We start from the raw sequence: 22,051 nt of genomic DNA, 5'->3' as shown, positions 1-22,051 counted from the left end.
GAAATGTAGAAATGTCCTGAGTGTCAGTTATCAGCTCCTTAACAGAAAGCGGATAGGGTTCCTATGATTAACATGCCCATCATAGAGGAACCATTTACACGCATAGGGGGGTATGACCACCCCATACCATCCTCAGACCGATGGGCTCGTTGAGGGCTTTAATAAAACACTTAAAAGCATGCTCAAGAAGTTTGTTTCAGAGACTGGTGCAGATTGGGACCAGTGGCTGCCATCCCTAAATCCTAAAAGTAATTTTCTGATGTCATAAGCCACATTACTTAATGTGAAGTTTATACTAGTTCAGTTAAATACTAGGAGTGAAAGAGTAGCTTTGAGATGTTTTCTGTTATTAACCTGCATGAAGACTCCAACAACAGTGATGAAGTGGACGAAGCTTACATGCTTCCCCCACCAAGCACCCAGCACGAGGGCAGAGAGCTGAGTGAAGATGTGGAGGAAGAGAGTGAAGACTCAGAGGATGAGAGTGACTGGATTCCTCGCCAGCACCACCTACCCAGACAGCAGCTCCAGTATCACAAACTCTCCTGATGAGGAGGAACAAGTGAGACTCTTAGGGCGTACTCACACTAGGCACGGTTTGCTCGTTCCGTGCTGGGGCCCGGTTATCCCCCCTCCCCACTCCCCCTCTGGCCTGCACTCACACTGGCTTCATCAACCCGGCCCGAGCACGCTTACGTCATCACAACGGGACATTATTTGGAAAAAAAGCGCGCTCGCACAACACTATGGAGTTCACGATTCTCTTTTTATTGTATTTTTGGAGTTGTTTTGGGAGTGCAGAAACACGGTGCAAGCACAGATTTATCGATAATTTAACACAACGATTGTCTGCTAATCGCTTTGCCGCCATGACTGTTTAAACGTGAGCGTCGCATCACTGACGTCGTGTTTGAGTTCCAGCGAAATGAGCCAATTAGACGAAGCACCAAGCGGGCCCGGGCACGGTTCGCTTCTAGTGTGAGCGCTATCCGTGCCCGGGCCCGCTTGGTGCTTCGTCTTGGTGCTTCGTCCGAGTCCACATGAATCGTGCCCTGGCCCACCTCTTCAAGCGGGCCCGAGCACGGTTAACTGATCCGGGCCTGGGCACGGTTGGAGCGATCACACTAGCCAAACGAACCGTGCTTCGGCAGGGAACCGTGCCCGGGCCCGGATCACAGACCCTAGTGTGAGTACGCCCTTAGTTGACATTCACAACACCCAGGTGTCACGACCCAGGTGACACGACCCAAGCGACGGCCAAGGTCCCCCCAGCCCCTCGACTACATGGTGCCAGAACACGGCAAGGACCACCCTCTGATTGGCATGACCGCTTGGAAGACCGACAGGTGGGGTTTCAGATTTGGGATAACAGGAGACACGAGCACGCCTGGATGGTATCCGATTTATGATACACCACCATCTACAGATGCCTCCTGGCATGGTTCTGCAACGTGGCAGATCAGGGGGGCTCAGCACAGCACCAGGCCTAGAAGCAGACTCATGAAGAAGGCCAAACTTACAGTTCTAGCTCTGCTCCTGCTATGAGACAGAGCAGCGATGCTGAACAGAGCACACTATTGCCAATGTGCAGTTCCTGGATATGCGGCAGTTGAAACACAGACTGTATTTTATAGATGTCATAAAGATGATTTCCTGATAAATTCAACATTACCAGGCTGATCAGAGGGAGAAATGCAGATGGGTTTATATTTGTAATCCAGTTTTTATCCATGTGAAGCACAGTGAGATTAAAAAGGTTCTGGAAGAATCCTCCTGAGATGGAAGTGAGCTTGTTCTGGGCGAGATTTAATTCCTGTAAGGCAGTCAAATCTCTAAACGCTCCATCCTCAACTTCCTTGATCAGATTGTTAGAAACGTTTAAGGTTTGAAGGTTATAAAGGTGTATAAAGTCATTCATCTTGTCATTCACGTTGTAGGAAATGTCTATCACTCTTGCTGTTTGTGGTACGTGTTCAGGCACAACACACATGCCTCTTTTGTAACAGAGCACCTTCATTGTTGGAGATCTTAAAGAGTCTTTGACAATGCAGTCTTTCAGGGAATATCCATTTATCACACTGACAAATGCACAGCTAGACAACACACAGATGACGACTGTGGATTCCGATAAAATAAATTTTGCATTTGTTAAATTCACCATATTGATCAGGTTTATGGTAATTCTAATGTAAATATACTTCTTGTGATAAAGGTCTGTGTAATCAACAAATACTGGTCAGCAGAGCTCGTCAGTGTTTCTTTGACGTCCTAAAAAGTATATATGGGAAAGTCCATTTCACTGGGGTCTTATTTCACAAGTATACAAGTTTACAAGTGTTACGTATTGTGATGTGGGTATAGAGGCAGCAGGTTGCAACTCTTTGCACATTTTATTCTGACATTGTGCATTGAATTAGCTTTTTTCATGAAAATTATCCAATCTCCTTGCCTGCCGAAGAACTCAGAGTTAAGCATTATCTGAAGATCAACGCAAGAGTAAGAGCTTACTTTAAAATCATATTTGTCTAATTATATGTCTTTCTGCTGGGTCCACCTACTCCTGATGTCATGCTGTTGTGCTGTTTTGAGTCAGTTCCCCTTCTGATTGATGCCTTGGATTCTAGATGTTCATTTCTCAGTTATTATTGTTGATGCCCCCCGTCTTGGTTCCTCATAAGGTTTCATCCTCATGCTCTTATAGTTTTCATTTGACAACGTCACTTATTGGCTTGTTCACTAGGGGCTTGGACCCGGAACGGTCTACACAGTTGCTTTGTGACAACGGCTGTTGTAAAATGCACAGAACAATATAAATATATTTGTCTTGACTTAGCTTGTATGGACATTTGTGTATTTTTTATTCTATATGCTTGCAGAAATATTTTGGGCAATGTAGCATCTTGAAGTATATTTTTGCACAGAGCAGGTCTTAATGAGGAAGTCACACTGATGGGTGTGAAGAGGATGATTAGAGACAGCAAGATGCAATGAACAGATCTAAAAACTGCACTGGCAGTACAACTGAGCAAAGCAGCAGTCATACTCAGAACATCTTCTGAACACAATAGTGAATCAGTCGTACTCAGGGCATCTGTGACGACGTGTATATGACAGGAAGCAGACGAACGCAGACTGATGTTAACCACTGAGGTTTATTAGAGAAATACACAATCCAATCTCAGCGTTGATACAGTCCAGAGAGGCAATACTTTGCGGGGAGTGTGGGGGTTCGGCATAGATTAAATACGTGACGTAATAAGAAAAAGGTGTATGTCAAATACTCCGGGGAGGAGGAACAAGTGAGGTGATGCTGTGCATTCTGGGGGCTGTAGTCTCCACCTGCATGGCAGCATCTTCTGAACACAAAGCGAAGCAGGTGTACTCGGGACATCTTCTGAACACAGTAACAGTGAACAACTGTTCAACAGTTGTTCTCTTGTCAGTTCTATGGACTATTCAAACTATTGAAAACTAATGAACTATTGAAAAATATGGCAACATCCCAAAATATACTTAACTTCACAACCAAATCATCCATTTTCATCCAATGAACTAGACACTTTTCCAGACCTTCTAAGTCTCCATGGATTCCTGAACAATATATTAAAACTAACACTTGATGGTGTATATTAACACCAATGGTTCTTAATGGTTCTCTAAATGAACACTAACAGAGTGTCAATGGTTCATTCATATTTATATATATTCATTCATTCATTCATATATATATATATATATATATATATATATATATATATATATATATATATATATATATATATATATATATATATATATATATATATAATGGCACCTGCTCCTCCATGTTTCTTGTTATATTTGTGCCTCTTTTCAAACCTTCATCTTTTCTACAGACTGAACCCTGAGGTGGATACCTGTACGTTTAGGCTCCTCCTTATACGACCTGCGTCTATACCGTGAACATTAAAGAGAGCTGCACTTCAAGAACCTTCACACCTTCCGCTTCACCTCAAGAACCCAGGAGATTAGCGGGCTACCGAACAAAAGTTAATCTGCTTCCTTGGGCTACAATGCGATGTTCCATGTGCTCAATCCGAATATTTAGCAGCGTACCCACATCTTTGGCAGCTGGTAAAGAGGCACCTGATTATTTTCACTTCAAAGATATTACTTACTGCATCTGATATGTTTCAGGTTTAGCTACGTGGTGCATGCTTAATTGAGGTCGTTTATAATAATCTACGTTGGCTAATCTGTAGATTATGTGCAAATTAGTGGTTTGCCTGCTCGTGATCGTGCTGGTTCAGGCACGTCACCTTCGACAGAGACGAACTTCGTGCCCCGATGTGTGCGACCTCTCCCGCTGTCTGTCCAGCTTGGGATCGTGTTATTTCGGTGTCGTCAGGGACGAGTGTAACTGCTGCGCCGTGTGCGCGGCCGGTGAGGGGGACTTTTGCGGGGAGGACGGACACGGGGTGTGCGGCGAGGGCATGGCATGCACACGCGCGGCGGGAACGTCTGGCAGCGCGCGCGGCACATGCGCGTGCACCTCGGCGGAGGAGGCGTGCGGCAGCGATGGAAGAACTTATCCCAGCATCTGCCGTCTGAAGGCGGAGAACAAACGGGCCGAACTAAGCGACACACCCGCAGTTATCCTGATCCAGAAAGGCCCGTGTAATTCTGGTAAGCGTGTGTACATGCAAAAATAACAATAATGCGACTTTGGTGACTTTTCCCAAAAACGTAAGCCTGTAAAATTATTATTAGCTCTGCAATAACTTTGGAAATTTTTATGACATAGTAAATCATACGAAAATATGCTCAGCAACTGTCAGACCGGATTGTTTCTATGGAAGTCATTAATGAGTTAATTAATGTTCTTGGGATTATAAGGTTTTTTCCCGCCCTAATATGACTCCAGAATGTAAGTGTAAGTCACGTGAGCATGATATATGGCCTCAAGTCATGCGGTATCGCCGGTTTTCTCTTCACGTCACCAGTTCTCACTGGAGAATTCACTGATATGAGTCATGACATGACGCTGCCTGTGAGCTAAGCATGTAACTCTCGACCCATTCGTCTGCTCTTGACCTGCTTCTCCTCTGATCTCCTCCTCTGATTTCTACCTTTGATGGATGGGGACTCATCCATCAAACACCTCCAGTACTGCGTATCTACCACAGACCAAGACTCAAAGAGAGATTGCCGCCTGCAGTACCCTCAAGTGCAGCGCTAAGCATCCGAACGGTGTGGGGGCAAACCAGTGGCGGGGCAAGTGCCCCAGGCCTTTAAGCCGTGGTGGATGGCTTTGGGTGCACACGTTGCACATGAACAATACAGTGCAACCCCCAACCACCCGTGAACAAGTCCAGCAAGATGGTGTACTTGGATTTTTAATGTTTATCATCTCAACTTCATGTATTGACCTTGAAAAAAAAAATTTTTTTGGGGTGTTTTAGTGAAACAGGCCACAGTAGTTCCCTACTAGAACAATATGGCATCTTCACATTCTTTGTTAAAAAATTAGGTCAGACTGGTGCGATTATCGATTTATTACTGGTATACAATAAATACAGACTAAAAGAAAAGAATAACAGCTAAAAATTGGGCCTGTTTCCCTGTTAGTGTCCCTGAATCGCTTTGTTCTGACGCACGCTGCGTATCCTGCGACAGGTTCCAGGAACCCCAGCAGCATGCGCTACAAATTCAACTTCATAGCAGACGTGGTGGACAAGATCGCCCCGGCGGTCGTGCACCTGGAGCTGTTTAAACGGTGAGGACCAATCACGGTGCCCGATCTAACACGGTGGAGGAAGACCAGCGAACCCAACACAGTGGGCGCGTTGTCCCAAAAACAGCATAGCAGTGTTTCCCTTTGAACACTCTCGCCGTTGGTGGATCCCAATACCATCTGGGCGGTCCAATCTGTCCAATATTGTGGATCCCAGCCAGTCTTGGTAATCCAGTCTCTCCCAATATGCTTGTTCCCAGTACAGTCTTTACCAACACACTGAGTTAAATCTTAGTGAAGAGCTTCATTAATTGTATGAAAAACTCTTAAAAAGACAGTAAAATATTCAAATACATTTTCAGTGTAATTATTGAACGTTTCCCAGTGAAACTAACATGAAAAATCATGGTTCTGCATCATGATGTAAACTGATTCAGAGTTGTGGAAACACTGCATGTACTGAACAGGCATCCACACAGCGGTCAGGAAGTGGCGGTGTCCAGTGGCTCTGGGTTCATCGTGTCCGAGGATGGCTGGATAGTCACCAACGCCCACGTGCTGTCCAACAAACAGCGCATCAAGGTGGAGCTCAAGAGCGGGACCCATTACGACGCCACCATCCGAGATGTGGACCAGAAGCTAGACATGGCCCTAATCAAGATAGACTCAGAGGTGAGCTGGTCCAGCCACTCCAAAGACTACAAAGACTGACGTCTTGCTGCTTTCTCCCAGACGTCTGTACACTGTAGTGAGGAACGGTCATGTTCATGGGCGCTCTGAGACTAGCCGCATATTGCAGTGTTGACTGCTGAGGGTGAATTTTGCAGTCAACACTGCAAAACACATTTGGTTAATTTCACCATTTGTACTTGTCTCAATTTCTAGTTGTGGTGGTTAATCATGACTGAGCTCACTTGTCCTATTACACTGAACTGGCTATTATACTTTCCTCCAAATCCCAACCTTTCGTATTAGAAGGGAAAATGCAGACCTGATCTGAGATCAGTCCCACACAGCACCTCCAATAACAATAGTAGCAACAGAGCAGTGCAGTGGCATACACCATTGGTCAGCGGTTTCTCAGACTCCTCCCCTTGACAAACTGGGGCAAGTGGCTGCCAGCGGTGACAGCGAGAGCCCCCCAGCAGGGGAAGGAAGGCAGCACAGAGCATCGCGTCATGCCCCAGGGAGGGCAGGTCATAAAGAGAGTGGCGTTCTACCCATGAGGCAGGGGCAGGCACGGGCAGGTTCCCATTCGGGCCGCATACAGCCTGAACTCAAAACCTCTCTGCCGGATGCATGACGGCTACATGGCTACATGCGTAATGGCTAAAGATGGCTGGTGGTTTATGAGGGGATAATATTTCCTGGTTTTGTATCCCTGTAAAAGTAGTAGAAGTGTGCTGTTGTTAAATAATCGACTAGTCTCTTTTTTGTCACGCCTTTTTTTTGTCTACTGTCTCTCAGCTGCCAATAGTCCAATGTGTCAGTCTGTGGTATGTTACAAGTGCATACATTCCTGGTATGTGTAGCATACCTGTCAAATACAACTGATTCTGTTCCTGATTTTGAAACTGCCCCCTCCCACACACACTCAGACATGTCTTCCCATTCCTCTCTCCATAACCCCCCCCCTCAAATTGCCTGCCTTCTCAACCCTCTCTTTGTCTGTCTGTCTGTCCGTCTGTATGTTTCTCTCTCTCTCTCTCTCTCTTTATGTCTCTCTTTCTGGTGGCAGGACCCTCTTCCTGTGCTTTTGTTGGGCCACTCCTCTGACCTGCGTCCAGGTGAGTTTGTGGTTGCTGTGGGCAGCCCCTTCTCCCTGCAGAACACCGTCACCACGGGCATCATCAGCACGACCCAGCGCGGAGGTCGCCAGCTCGGACTGCACAACTCAGACATGGAGTACATCCAGACGGATGCCATCATCAATGTGAGTGCCCAAAATGGTTTTGGCAAAACTCTTCCCTACAACCGCGCTTTCCCACCAATGAAGCATGTTCTGATTGGCTTTGAACAGACCAATCACAAGGCACCAGCAGACCTGATTTAACATTGGCTTCAACATAAAAGCCATTACTAGTGACTGACACATAGAAAATTCAATGACACTCTGCAGTGCTACCAAAACAATGCTAATATTTAACCAAACGATGCTAACATTCCACCACACAATGCTAACAGGACTAACAATTTGGAGTGCTATCATAAACCCATGCTAGCCCTCAAATCAAATCAAATCAAAGTTTATTTGTATAGCGCTTTTCACACCACACGTTGTCACAAAGCGCTTTTCAGGATTTACAAGGTTAACAATACTATGGGTCCAGAACCCTAATGAGCAAGCCAGAGGCAACAGTGGCGAGGAAAAACTCCCTATGATGGTGGGGAATAGGAAGAAACCTTGGGAGAACCAAGACTCAAAAGGGAACCCATCCTCCATTGGGCGGCCCGTTAACACACAAATTACACAAAATGCAGACAAATACACAAGTCACACACAAATCACACAATCAAACTAAGTAAAAGGTAAAAATGAAAGTTCTGGGTTTTGATATTGTCACTGAAAATGTCTGTTGATGAACACCAGGCTTTCATTCCGTGTCGGAGAGATGATGCAGGTATTGTAGGCTCCGACTGCAGCGTTACTCCCCAGGTGAACCTTAATTTATGCCGGCATAATTTAGCCCTCCTTTCCTGTTACATAGTGTCACAAACTGCTCCCCTGGCAGTTCATAACAAACGAGTGGTGTCAGCTGATACTTTGATTTACTTTTACATTAATCTATTGGAGCGTGGTTTTACGAACCAGAAACACACCATACACACATGTAATAGGCTTGGCAGTCCTTGGTACATTTAAAGTCAGAGTTAATCCATGAAGTGACCAATTAAATCCAAGACCCGCCTCCTACATCACAGAGCACAATATACTAGACAACCCATAGGGTCATCATAGTATACTAGACAACCCATAGTCATCACAATATACAAACAACCAGACACATAGGTGTAAAGTATAGGGGTATCCAGGGCACAGAAGCAGGCAGTCCAGTTGATCAAGATGCAGGGAAAGCCCTGAAGCTCCTGCACTCTTTTTTTCCCTTGTGCATCTTCCAAAGAGCATTAATTCAATGTCAATGTCTTTCTTGCAGTACGGCAACTCAGGAGGGCCACTTGTAAACTTGGTAAGATCCTCCATCTTGCCTCCTAAAATTTTCCATTAACTAACTTCCGTTTCCATTGCCTACACTCTCTCTGTCTCTCTCTCTCAGTCTCTCTCTCTTTCTCTCTCTCTCTGTCTCTCTCTCAGTCTCTCTCTCTGTATGTTCTGTCAATAAAAAGCTACTATATCTATGACTACTGTATGTATAAATATTTATATTGAACCTCCTGTCTGGACTATGAAAAAGATTATTAAGGTATTGAATGATAAACACATCAAGGCCAAAGGTAGAACTTTTACTTTATGGGTTTCATGATATGATCTTAAATCCAACACACTCTCCTTGAAACAGAACAGACCAGATGCTAATTGGCTGTGGCAAGCTATTAACGGCATCAAAATGTGACATAACGTCTTTCCACCAGTCTTGGCTTTATGACGGATGTTCTTCATTTTGAAGTGACGAAACACTCATTGTTTAGCTCAGAAGTGCTAATGCTTAATTAGCTATGCTACTCTTATTAAACTTAAATGTCTACAGTTGGGCTACGTCCAGTGTCATAGGTGGAGTGTGAGCAGGAATCATTGGTGGGGACACCAATCATTAGAATGAAGGACACGTCCCTCCGTCAACCCCAAACTACACCTATTGAGACATTCCAAAGCACATGCCTTCACACGTCATTAAAGGCACTGCTGACATAAAGTGTTCATGTAACACTTATTACAATGGACAGAACTTTCCAGAACCTACATCACCCTGTGTAATCTCTGTTAGACATGCTGAAAGACTGTGACCTAGGAAATGCACCCTGCTCTTCAGTGCCCTGTGATCATTTCATTCGACTCTTACACAGCCTGGTTTGTGTTTTAAGGACGGGGATGTCATCGGCATTAACACCTTGAAGGTTACAGCGGGAATATCGTTTGCGATTCCTTCAGACCGGATAAGGCAGTTCCTGGCCGACTCCTATGAGAGGCAGAGAAAAGGTTTGTCCCGCCTTCTGCTTGCATTCAAAAACTTCCCCTCATTGCATAGAAAAGATTATATGTAAATGTATATACCCTGAATATTAAAATTTGTTTTCTTGTGATTGGCCGGCAGGAAAAATGCAAACCAAAAAAAAATATATAGGAGTAAGGATGTTTCAGCTGACGCCATCGTAAGTTTTATATGTGTGTTTGTTTTGTGACATTGCGCAAGACATTTTAACACATGAACACGCCGGTTGCCACTGTGATATTACTTTGCTAAATGTTAAATAGCTGTGGGTATTTATATTTCATTGTAGCATTTTTGCACACTAAAACACATGGTCTCTTTGGTCTTCTATTGTGCTAGACAGTTTTACAAATACTTTTAAAAATACATACAGAAAATCCTGAGACTGCTGAAGTAAACGTGTATGCTGTAAGTTATATGCCGTTTAATTTGTTTGCCAGTAGGTGGCACTGCAGTGCACATTTAGTACAGTCAAAGATTCATGTGAACAGAATCGAACTGTTAAGCATGAGACTGTCAGTGAAATGCCTCGTCTCTCATAAGTCTAGAGCAAATAATGATACCAAGATGTGCAACCAGAGTAAACACATTAAGTCTCTGATGCAAACCTTCACTGGCAAATTCATAGTTTTGACACTACACCACCGTACGTTGATACCACGCTCAGCACACTCGTGACCCCGTGTTCGTACATCCTGCTGTTTTTCTCCTCTCGCAGGTTGATCAGGGAGCTGAGGGAGAGGGAGAGCGATTTCCCAGACGTGAGTGGGGGCGTGTACGTGTACGAGGTGATCCCTGGAACCGCGGCTTCCAGGTAGGAGCGTAGCCTGAGGTCGGGCCTACACCCACACACACCCGCACACAGATTTATGTCCTGCCGCGTGCCCTTGGGCTCCTTTGTCGTGTCTCCCTCCACTCTCAAACATTCCTCCATGGGCGTCTCCTGTAAAGGTCACCTCTCACCTCCCATTGGACAGACTACTTGCGATTAGTTAGGCGGAACTGAACGCAGCGCGCACTCTTGTGTTACGCGTGTATCATTCATGTGTCACGCATGTAGAAGAGTCACGATCTAGTGTCAATCAGACACAGGAGAGATGCTTTAAATATGTAAGAGCTGTCAAGGGTGTTCAATTCAGGCCAAAATGCAAGATTTTTCTATAGGAACACTTGTGCCGCGGTGTCTGATCACTGCTGTGGAACACATGTACCACAGTGTCTGATCACTACTGTGGAACACACGTACCACAGTGTCTGATCACTGCTGTGGAACACATGTACCACAGTGTCTGATCACTGCTGTGGAACACACGTACCACAGTGTCTGATCACTGCTGTGGAACACATGTACCACAGTGTCTGATCACTGCTGTGGAACACACGTACCACAGTGTCTGATCACCGCTGTGGAACACATGTACCACAGTGTCTGATCACCGCTGTGGAACACACGTACCACAGTGTCTGATCACCGCTGTGGAACATGTGAGCCGCAGCAGTTCAAGCCCCGTCTGTTCATCCTCCTCAGTGCTGGCCTGAGGGCTAACGACGTGATCATCAACATCGACGGGCAGCCCGTCCAGACCGCGGACGACGTGAGCCATGCTGTGCAGTCCTCCACGTCGCTCTCCGTGACCGTACGGCGCGCCGATGCAGACGTGACGCTGACCGTCGTCCCCGCCGATCTAGAGTGACGGGACGCACCTGTGCTCCGCCTACTTTCTGTATTAGAAACGGCTGTCTTGCAACTCCACACACACAATCCACTTATGGTGCATTTCCACACGAGCCTGCTTGGCGCAGTACGGTTCGATTCGCGACGGTTTATGAGTGTTTCCATTAGTACCAGTTAGCCGATACCTTCAGGTACTTTTTTCGTACCTACTCGCTCGAGGTTCTAACCGTTCCAAAGCGGAAAACTTCGGTGACGTGGAGGAACGGCATGACACTGATTGGCCAGGGAGTGTCGTCATAGGATGCGTCACAAGAGAGCGACTCCTCTGCTCTCCAAGGTACACGAGTCCTTCCATCGCCATCTCGTCCATTGTTGTACGGTGTTGTGGTCGCATACAAATGATGTCATGACACTACAACCCGCGCGCCAACAGCAACTCCACCCACATTGTGGTGGTCCACCATTGTAATGGAAATACAACATGACCGTACTGCTCCGTTGCGAATCGATCCGTATCGAACCGTACCGCGCCAAGCAGGCCCGTGTGGAAATGCGCCATAAGAGACAATAAAAGCTATGGGGGCCTTTTCTAATGGTACAGTTAAAGACTGCAGATGGCTTCTGCTATGGTCACCACCACACGCTCTCATCACATGACCACAGCAGACACCTGGTAGTGAATGTGTTCACATTACAATTCACATTATTCAATTCAGATTTTTTGCTCAAATCACATTTGCCCATCTTGACAGTTTGTCCATTAATAAGTGGCTGGATGATTAAGAGGTGCTTGGAAACAGATGGGCCACAGTCTTACAGCTGTACACCTAAACAGTTCATTATATATTTATATGGGTGTTATGTGTATATTATAAAGTATCTACAACTGTTTTGTTTTGGGAGTAATGCACCCCTGTGCAGTATGTAAGGCCTTCTATACCATATTCCTTCACAAAATTGTATATAATTTATAAGTTCAAAAGAATTTCTAACATATATCTAATTATAATTTATGCATAATAAAAGAATATATAAGAACAGTATTTATGTTTTGCTATTATAGGTTGTGTGTCCAGTTTGGATAATCTTTCAAATAATGAATATTTGGATGTGTGTGAAGCTGGTAAGTTTCTGCCTCTGGGCCGTGTTAGGAAATACTTAATCAGCTGAGTATGATTACTCATACTTGGTGCAGTCCTAACAGACTTACTACACACAAAGGTATTTAAACACTGCTCAAGTGTGATGTTTGTTCCGGTTTTAGCATGGACATAATTTTGATTTCATAGGTGGGGGACACAAATGGGGGGGGGGGGGGTCCTAGCGCTTAATTTTTCTGCATGGTCCTAGCACTTAATTCGTCGCTATTTAAATATTTGTTTTTTAACCGTAAAAAACTGCACGGGACCAAAACCGGCTTTTGAAAAAGTGGGGGGGGACATGGATTTGTCACTTTTTAAATATTTGGTTTTAACCGTAAAAACTGGGGAGGGGGGACCAAAACCGGCTTTTGAAAAAGTGGGGGGACATAGACATAGCAGCATAGCCAGAATATCCATTGGAAACATGTCCCCACAAAACTGATTCAAATAACAGCTGTATTGTCCAACACCCCCACCCGAAAAGGGAAAGAAATGCTGATTTTAACAAGTTTATTTATTACTTGTGGGCTTTTGTGCCAGCACTTAATCACATAATTTATTTACAACAGGAATATCCTCTTTACACTGTACAAAACAGAACAAAACCAATAACTTACACAATGCCTGTAACAGATTTAGCACATGCAGAAGGCTCTTAGGCAACACAATTTGTCAACACACTACAGAGTCACTGTAAAAAAGCCCAGGACATGCTGAACCAACATTCTCCAACTAACACCAACAATGTGGATTCCAGAATCAGAATCTCCTCCCATTCAAACCACCATTTTGTTTGGGTTGAGTTCCATTTCTAATGTTCTAGAATGTTCCAGAAAGCTCTACTGCCAGCAGCACTAGGTTTGTGCGTGTTGGAGAATGCTACGGCGCGTCCGGACGCAGCTGGGTCCGGCTGCCTGCCGCTCAGTACACGGTGCACCAGTTGCTTCCGTCGCTAGGCGCCAGGCCGCCGGTGATGAGCAGGATCAGGTCCACGAACCACCAGATGCCCAGACCGCCCAGTGTGAGCAGCTTCCCGACCGCCGTGCCCGTGTGGCCCAGACAGAAGCGGTCCACTCCGAAACAGCCCAGGAAGAAGGAGTACAGTAGTGTGGTTATGAAGTAGTGGCCCGTGTACCTGCCATGGGAAAGACCAGGATCACCATCCTTTATTTCAAAGATCATTAGCAGGAGATGACCAGAGTTCTGCACATAAATATATATCTTTGCGTTATACATTCAAATACAAACTTGGGTTTTGTTATACATTAAAGCATTACTGTGTGTTTTGTGTTATATATTAGAATATAACCTTGTGTTTACGTTGAAATACAACTTTGCGTTTCTTTAACTCTGGTAAAGGGTAAATCTATGTCACTGATATACGTTTATGTTTGACTCCTGCACCAAGAAAAATGTAATGTATATTTGGCAGTTGGTGAATAAAGCATCTAAAACATCTGAGTTATATCTGGGTTCAGAGCTTTTACAAGCACCACTCCCAGCGCTTGTAATTTCACAAAAACGTGGTAATAGTCTGCCCTCTAGTGGATGTTATGAAAATGCAACAAAAAAGCCAAAACATTTTTTAAGTTCTTTAAATGCACCTGAATTAATTATGTCGTTTTGAAAAAACTTTATCAAAAGCACAGAAGGGCTGGACGTGCAGAATTGTGCTCTACTTACTTAATGCAGGGCTCGCGCCCTCTAAGGAACTCGCGCGTGCCTGCACATTCGATACCTTCCAAGGCGGAGCACAGCACTTGGGTGTGGTTGACGTCTTTGTACGCCTGACCCTGATTTCCAATCTTGTTAAAGATAAAAAATAAAAACCAAAGAACACGAAAGAAAAAAAATATTGTGCTGGTTAATTTCCAGTGGAAACTGCTGGTGGTTAAGACTAAAATACACAGTTCTGCGGGGCACCTGGTGGAAATCTCAGAACGGGGTCCAGGTTTAGGGGCTTAGAGGTTTAGGGGTTTGGAGGTTTGTGTGGCTATCTCCCCCGTTATGAATGAAAACACGTCCTAACAGGTCTTTAAGACACACACACAACCCAATACTTGCCTTCACACACCCATAGCCCAGCTCCTGGTACGCCGTCAAGTTTCCGTCATGATCCACGGGATCGTGACAGTATATAAACTCCTCGGGCCTAAACAAAAATTGCACGTTGAAGGGTTAAGAAGAAGAAATGACACATCCCCGTTTGGATACCACGACACCCGTTTGGTGCCCATGACGGCTGCTGGGCCACTTACAGGTAGCGGCACAGGACGACTGGAGACGGGGGGCTGTATTCATACTGCTCCGTGTGGTTTGGCTGATCGGTGGGTGTGAAATTATCCGTCGTGTTTTCTTCTGCTTGTTTGGGGTAGTTGGCCGTGGAGGAGACGGCGCCGCCGGTGGTGCTGGTTGGTGTTGTAGCTGCTGCTGTGGTTGTTGTTGTTGTTGTTGTTGTTGTTGTTGTTGTTGCCGTGGTAGTTACTCTGTTTCCGGGTGTCTCGGTTGAGTTTTGGGAGTTGATCCCATGCAGACACTGCAAAAGCAACATGGTCACGAGCAGTAAGAATTGTCCACACAGTAAAATGTAGCTCACGGAGATGTGCGACATGGTGTTGTCCAGTAGTTGTGGTCGAGTGTAAAAATGTCCCCTACATGGACACTAGACCGCGCGCGACGTCGACCTAGTTAGCCTAGCTTCTCAATACCCAACAGTTACCTACAAAACAAACGAGCTATCAAGAGGACTGACGCCCTGTTGTCGACAGATTCCTAGTGCTGACAGTGTGTCATCATATTATTTAGACGCTCGCCTCTCATTCCGTCCAAAACAAACATAAACGTTGACAGCTAAACTGACGCGCTTGCACATTACCGAGACGCCAGTGCGGCGCATATTGATGACGACACGCAGGCGTCGCGGTTCGACTGCACGAGGAGGCGTATTCGTGCACAGCGCTGATCTCCAAATGATCAGATTGTACCACGCACACCGCCTCATCTGTGCCACATACCTGTTAACGCTTTACAAATGATGTAGTCTGTGCCTTCGCTTGCCAATTGAACATATACTTTCCCCCAAAAAAGACATTTAGACCGTAGCTATTTTAATTTTAGTTTTTATTCATTTGTTTGCTTGTTGTTTTAATCATTGTTCATAGACACCATCTCGCTGAGCAGTGTCCAGTAGTTGGCCTCAGTGCTAAATGTTATTCCAGGCAGTGTGGTATAGACGTTAAAGAAAAACGTTCAAGAGAAACAAAAAATCTCGCACACTGGCCAAGTGCATCTGAGAATATACAAGAACGCTGAGTTACACAATAACGTCAACACAAAAGTGACACCTCTTATGACCTCTTTGGTTGGTCTAATGAGAGTTTTTAGACCTCATATCAAATGAATTACAGTATCAGTTAATTTAATTAGAGCTAACAATACAAAATAATAAAATTGGTAGTATGTGGTAAAATTAAAAAGATGTAAAAAATAAATAAAAATGAAAACAGTAATAACTTCCTTTAAAATGTTCACGTTTATGTGGGATAAATTCAGAAAGAACATTATTATTATCATTAGGCCTAATAATAGGCTTCACTGTCATCGTTCTCATCATAATCATCATCATAATATGTGGGTGCAAAGAAACAGTTCGTTGTTTTTCTCTAAAATACGTTTACGATTATGTCCCTTCGGTTTTTATATACTGACCGGTTATTAAACGTTCTTAAATTAATATAACATAAAACACAATAGCACAACTTCAAAATAAGCTTTGAAACTCTGGGTAGGCCTAGTATTAACCAAAATGTCCCGTATGTGCACAGCACTGTCACTGACCAGACTAAACCTGTGGATATTGTCTCAGACCCATTAGATGTATTTTCAAACACAAAACTCATCATTATTATATATTGTGACACGATAATTGTTAACGATTAATTAATTAATGTTAATGAATTTTAGCATTTGTTCATGTGCATACTATTTTACAGTATACAAAGCGATACGTTTTATTGGGCAAGAAACGCTTGAGATGCACAACTGTATACAGTACATATGATTTCTAACAGGAAAAAGCCCAAAAATAGCTTAATTAACCTTAACTGACATTGTATTGCGCTTCCTAATTTCCGTAGTCGACGGCTGAATGGTCGATCATCAAATTAAACTCTTTTCTTTTTTCGTTATCTGAGGTAATACGGATACAATATAAGCCTATTGCTGCAAACAATAGATTTTTCATTTTCATTTTATACCATGCATGGTTGTAGTGCCTCTGTAGATTTCGCTGCTCGTGGGAAGTTAGGTCGGAGATGTCTCTTTAGAGTCGAGGACAAGCGACACTGGGACTGCCACAACTCTGCTACCCTTCGCATCCACCTCAAGTTTAGAGTCATTTGGGTCCGTCCATGCGGAGCGTCTGTCCAGCAGCCTGACCGGGACGGTGTAAGGTCTGCAGCGGGTCGGACAGCTCACAGCAGGTCGGTGGGTCGGCGTAGAAGAGGCAGCGGCTATCATATAGTTGTACGGAAGGAACTGCGAGATGATCAGGCCCTGTGAAAAGCATATAATTTAGTTTTTAAAAATAAAATACAAAATACCAGAAAAAATAATAAAACGTGAGAAGTTCTGATAGAAGAGCTGATACATTTCTCCCCTGTCCACGTTTTAACTCAAACACAATGAACCTGAATGACAGGATTTCTTAAGCAAGAACAACCCAGGAAGGTTGGAGATGACGAACCTGGGCGGTCGGTCCGTGCTGTTGAAAATGCACCGGAAACTCTACCGGTCCCATGAATTCTCGGTGTGAAGCCGCGACGGCACCGGAGTCACCGGCACCGACATGTTCTCTGTCGGCCGGCAGGTTTCTCGACCAGGGACCGATCGGTCCAGTAGTCATGAACGGTACACTTCCCACAAAGTTGAAGTGACTTTGGCTTGGCATAAAACATGCCGGTCCTCTTAGGTTACTCATAAACGGATGTCCTGCAAAGCTGGACGTATCTAAGTGGACGTCGTGCAAAGTTGTTCTGAAAATGTCTGGATCCAGGACGCTGTTATACAAATTTAGGAAACTGTTCTGAATGTCTGTGGCCTTTGATGGGTTTTCCGTTTTGTCCCCGTTAGTGGCGTCGCCCTGGCACCGCTCCTCGGGTTCCTGCTCTCGGCTGGTGGTGGAGATGTCTCTGGGGTCGGCCTCCGACTGATGGGTCCACCTCTTCACTTCACCGTCGCTGTCAGTGTCACTCTCACACGGATCTATAGTGATACACGCCTGTCAATGTTTTCGTTTAGACTATTTTTTGGCTTACATTGTAGTGTTAATTACATATAACCTATTAACATATTGTCAATAATAACATAATTAGCCCATTTAAAAGTCTATTAATAATAAGGAGTATTGGTCTAAGACTTTATTAAATTCTATACGTTTTTAGAAAGCTCATCCTAAATTTGACGTAACCTTTTGGCGTGGATGTTGCTACCGTGGGCACTTGAAGAAAGTCACCGGGAGGGTCCCGTGAGTCGTCCGAGGAACCGCAGTCTGTTTTCTGCTCCGCGTCTTTAACCTTGAGTTGCAACACTGGCTTCCTAATAAACAGTTTCACATCAGACCATCATTTACGTGCGTTTTATAAATGTGGGACAACATCATAAATGCCACAACTGTCCGCTTTCTCACCTTTTTTCTCTCCTTCCGTTTCCCGTGTCACGGAACCCTTTTGCAAACGGATTATTATCAATTTTTAGTTGCGTGATCTGTAAATGTAAGGGATTGTGTATTGAAGGAAATCTCATGCACGGAATAAGTCTATTTATTGAAACAGAATTTTTCATGTCACTCAATCATTAAGAGCCTAAAGATTAAATTAAAGTAATGAAGTGAATGGACTACCACTGTGATCTTATTTACGTGATCGTGGCACTTTCAGAGCCCAAAATATGTTCTGTTAATACCAATTAACAGTGAGAGGGGTGAATAAAAATGCGGGATGTATACCTGCAAATAGCGCACACAGAATAAACGTGAAAAGGTCAAGATAGACCACAGCTAGATTACATCCTTCTTAATATAGGCTAAAGTTTATAAAAGCAAGTATTTTATGGTGAATGTAATTCAGTTTATGAACTCTCTCGGTGTGTGTGTGTGTGTGTGTGTGTGTGTGTGTGTGTGTGTGTGTGTGTGTGTGTGTGTGTATATAAACGGAGAGAAAAAGCCATCATCACCATGGCCATCAAAAAACCTTATCGTTTTGGTAAGCTGTCACGGCGATGAACTCGGTCTCGGGAAACACGCAGGTCTTGAACGTACTGTAGGGGAGTTTGACTACGTCGTTGGCTCGAACGACGTGGAACCTCGGTTGATATTTATGCATAGAGTTCAAAATTGTCTAGAAAAACATGAAGAAGAAAGATCGGTTTTAAAATTAGACATAAAAATCTAAAATTAAATGTTTTTACAATAATATATTTAATTTATCTGCCTCAAAAGTTATAAAAAATATTACAAGGATATTAATAATAATATTAATAGTTCTTATCAATTTACAAAGTGATGAGCTCATTTCAGCTCATTAATCTGAATCAATCGCTACAATATTTATTAGTGAGGCCAATGAAGGCGTTTACCGCTATAGGTAGAATATTAACATTAGATAGGCCACGTTCAGAAGACAAAACCACACAGGTCTGATCATTTTACAGCAATGTGCTGGTCGTAAAGAAGCAGTAGGCAATTTAAGCTACTCACAAATCCGTGTTTGTCAGATATGTTGTTTGTCAATTTCAGTTTATGAAAGTTGACAATCTTGGACATCCACTGCTCCCCGGTTGCGGGGCTGTCCGGATGGATATACATCCGTTTTGGCATCTCGGGATCCGCTTTGCCCGCCACCATCCAGCGTGAGTTGTGGAACTTGTATCTGCAGTTGTCGGCCGCCACGATGTCCATCAGCAGAATGTACCTCGACTTCTTATCGAAACCGGTGCAACGCACCTTGAAGGGTGGAAACATGCGCCTCGAAGAACCAATAACAGGTTTTCATGAGACATGCACTGGGCTTATAAGCTGGAAATACTTGTCACTTTAAAACCCACGCAAGTCAAACAAGGCACGTGGCGTACTGTAGCGGTCGTGCGCCAAAGACGCACATTGGATCAGATAAACACGCCCTAAAACCACCCTCTCCCCCAACGGACACGTTCTGGAAAAGTTTCACTACCAGCTTAAAACAACATGCCATGCCTACGGAGAACTTTGGGATGTCTCAAATTACCTCCCTGATTTGGTGATCACCATTTCGGTGCCTATTTTGTGGAACTGGCCCCACAGCTCCGTGCTTTCCAAGTGAACCACGGGGTCGTCTTCAAACTCGTGGTGCTCTGCGGTGTCCCTGGGCTGGGGATGAGAGGACGGGACCTTCCGTCCCCTCGAGGACATCTCCGTGCTGCTCTCAAGCTGCTCCAGAATGGGCTTCCCGCATCCGACAACCGGTAAAAACGGTGGGCGGTGTCCCAGCATTGCACCGATAGAGAAGTCCGAGGGTTGGACCGGTAAAAACGGGTGAAAAGACATTTTCAACTTTAGAACAGCAAAATCCCGGTTCCAACAACCCAACTATCAGCTCCGATGGTTGTTTTGATGCCTATTCCATTAACGTCTGGTCTTCCCTCAGGGTTATGAGGTTTTGGCGTTGTTTTGCGTTGTTGTCTTCATCATGACTACACTTCTTTAGCAATAAAATCGCGAGTGAGAGAGAGAAACGGCTGCCTGTGTCTGTAAACTTCTATTCCGTGAGCTGCAAGAGTTAAGCACAACACAAAAGATCAAACATCACTTTGTGTCGTGGCAGAAAGGAGCGCCGAAGGTTTCGAACTGTCACCTGTGCCTCTTCGGACATTACGTGGTGCGCGTCCAACTGGAGTTTAAACGGCGCTAAGGCAGGACTTTCTGATTGGCTGGGGGTACGTCTTTAAACCAATCGTATTTCATCAGGGCGTGGTTAGTGAACATTAGCGCGTTTAGTGAATTGAGTGACAGAGGAGAGCTGTGAAGCCTCCTGCTTTAAAGAATAGTGCACAGCGCGCAGCATCAATGGTGCGCATGCAGAGTAAACTAATACCTGCATAGAAGACCCTTTCTCTCTTCTATAGGCATTTTTTTGCTTTGTAAATTACTTTGTCGATTTGTAATGTATGAGGAACTACAGTTTTGCACACATTGGTTACAAAAATAATGAAAAACATGTCAAATTTAAGCCTCTGGTTTTTTTTCCATGTTCATCGACTGAGCTGCAGCATCGAGTGTGTCTGACACACACAGTACATAAAACATAAAACAATGTTGCTCCTACTGCTATTTAGGGAAATAACATCAGGTTCCTCCTCCTCCAACCCTCCCCCAAGACAACCCCCAATCAATCAGTGCCCAGGCATTTAACTACTGGATACCACAACCACGAACATAACCCCCAGTCATAAACACTTGCTGGCGGGGAGCAGTGCCTGAAGCTCTCCTATACACCTTGCCTCCCACAGCCCACTTCACTGATCAAGATCTTCAAATGCTTGGGAATCTGCACGTGGATAAGAATGCATGATCTGAGCTCAACTCTGGTCTCATGTCTGTGCCGTTACAATACGAGAGCCATGGCTTTACTGAGCGCGTGGTGTGGTGTATCTCTGTACAGTGCCATGCAGGGACTGTGTTCTTTTCCACATTTCTTCATTTTTTTTTTATGTATGAATATCATGCTCCATCTGGTAGGACTGTAGGAGAACTTCAAGCTGATGGAGCTCACACACCAAAGGCTGCAAAGAGACCTCGAAGCACACAAAAACGATGCCCACAGAGGGCTTTTAGTGTGACGTAAAAACATTCCCCAGGCCTCTGGGCTGACCTCAGTCCAGTTTTACGCGTATGAAAACTGCACAGGCCAGAAACTGCAGGAACTGGCCTGGGATCAGCTGGGGTGCAGATCCGTGATGGGTGGGTGTGGTGGGCGGAGGCTGAGCTAAGCCCGCAAGCTCCCGGGCTGGGATTAGAACGTGTCGGGTTGCGGCACATTACAGCCCTGGAGCTTGGCAGTGGAGATGGAGGACGGGGTGGGGGACGTGGAGGGGGATGTTGGGGCTGCTTTTTGACTGAGAGCAGCAGGTTCAGGGCACAAAACCCCTTGGCCTGCCCCTGAGATCCCGCCCCTGAGATCCCGCCCCTGAGATCCAGCTCTGCTCCCACACCAGTCACCTCATTCCATTTCAACCCCCCCCCCCCCCTTCAGCCCCCTCCCTCTCCCATGTACAACCTGGCCAAACGCCATGGTAACTGTTGGCAGGGAACGCTGTGGGG

The 22,051-nt window shown here is 44.9% G+C and overlaps 3 protein-coding genes and 1 long non-coding RNA gene across 4 annotated transcripts; 2 read left to right on the top strand and 2 right to left on the bottom strand.

Moving 5' to 3' along the window:
• The first annotated feature begins 3,908 nt into the window (after positions 1-3,908).
• On the top strand, positions 3,909-12,482 carry htra4 (HtrA serine peptidase 4). Its single transcript, XM_076999139.1, has 9 exons — positions 3,909-4,665; positions 5,656-5,755; positions 6,181-6,385; positions 7,452-7,646; positions 8,869-8,901; positions 9,755-9,869; positions 9,985-10,042; positions 10,601-10,696; positions 11,411-12,482. The coding sequence occupies exons 1-9, from the start codon at positions 4,245-4,247 to the stop codon at positions 11,574-11,576; spliced, it is 1,389 nt and encodes a 462-aa protein (XP_076855254.1). The 5' UTR covers positions 3,909-4,244; the 3' UTR covers positions 11,577-12,482.
• Positions 12,483-13,195: 713 nt separating this feature from the next.
• On the bottom strand, positions 13,196-15,614 carry tm2d2 (TM2 domain containing 2). Its single transcript, XM_076999144.1, has 4 exons — positions 14,958-15,614; positions 14,764-14,851; positions 14,383-14,504; positions 13,196-13,834 (listed from the first exon to the last, which is right to left on the bottom strand). Exons 1-4 carry the CDS (start codon positions 15,308-15,310, stop codon positions 13,621-13,623), a joined length of 777 nt encoding a protein of 258 aa, XP_076855259.1. The 5' UTR covers positions 15,311-15,614; the 3' UTR covers positions 13,196-13,620.
• Positions 15,615-15,802: 188 nt separating this feature from the next.
• On the bottom strand, positions 15,803-20,592 carry tbx3b (T-box transcription factor 3b). The gene is made up of 7 exons (XM_076999135.1): positions 19,980-20,592; positions 19,454-19,721; positions 18,948-19,094; positions 18,386-18,462; positions 18,167-18,294; positions 17,444-17,961; positions 15,803-17,253 (listed from the first exon to the last, which is right to left on the bottom strand). The coding sequence occupies exons 1-7, from the start codon at positions 20,276-20,278 to the stop codon at positions 17,002-17,004; spliced, it is 1,689 nt and encodes a 562-aa protein (XP_076855250.1). The 5' UTR covers positions 20,279-20,592; the 3' UTR covers positions 15,803-17,001.
• LOC143510119 (uncharacterized) lies at positions 17,503-18,490 on the top strand. Its single transcript, XR_013129911.1, has 3 exons — positions 17,503-17,607; positions 17,830-17,938; positions 18,141-18,490. It is a non-coding gene; the product is annotated as an uncharacterized LOC143510119 (long non-coding RNA).
• Positions 20,593-22,051: the final 1,459 nt, after the last annotated feature.

Source organism: Brachyhypopomus gauderio, chromosome 3 (genome assembly GCF_052324685.1).
Source record: "Brachyhypopomus gauderio isolate BG-103 chromosome 3, BGAUD_0.2, whole genome shotgun sequence".
Lineage (NCBI taxonomy): Eukaryota > Metazoa > Chordata > Actinopteri > Gymnotiformes > Hypopomidae > Brachyhypopomus > Brachyhypopomus gauderio.
The sequence above is the reverse complement of the archived record's forward strand: the minus strand, read 5'-3'. Positions and strand labels throughout refer to the sequence as shown.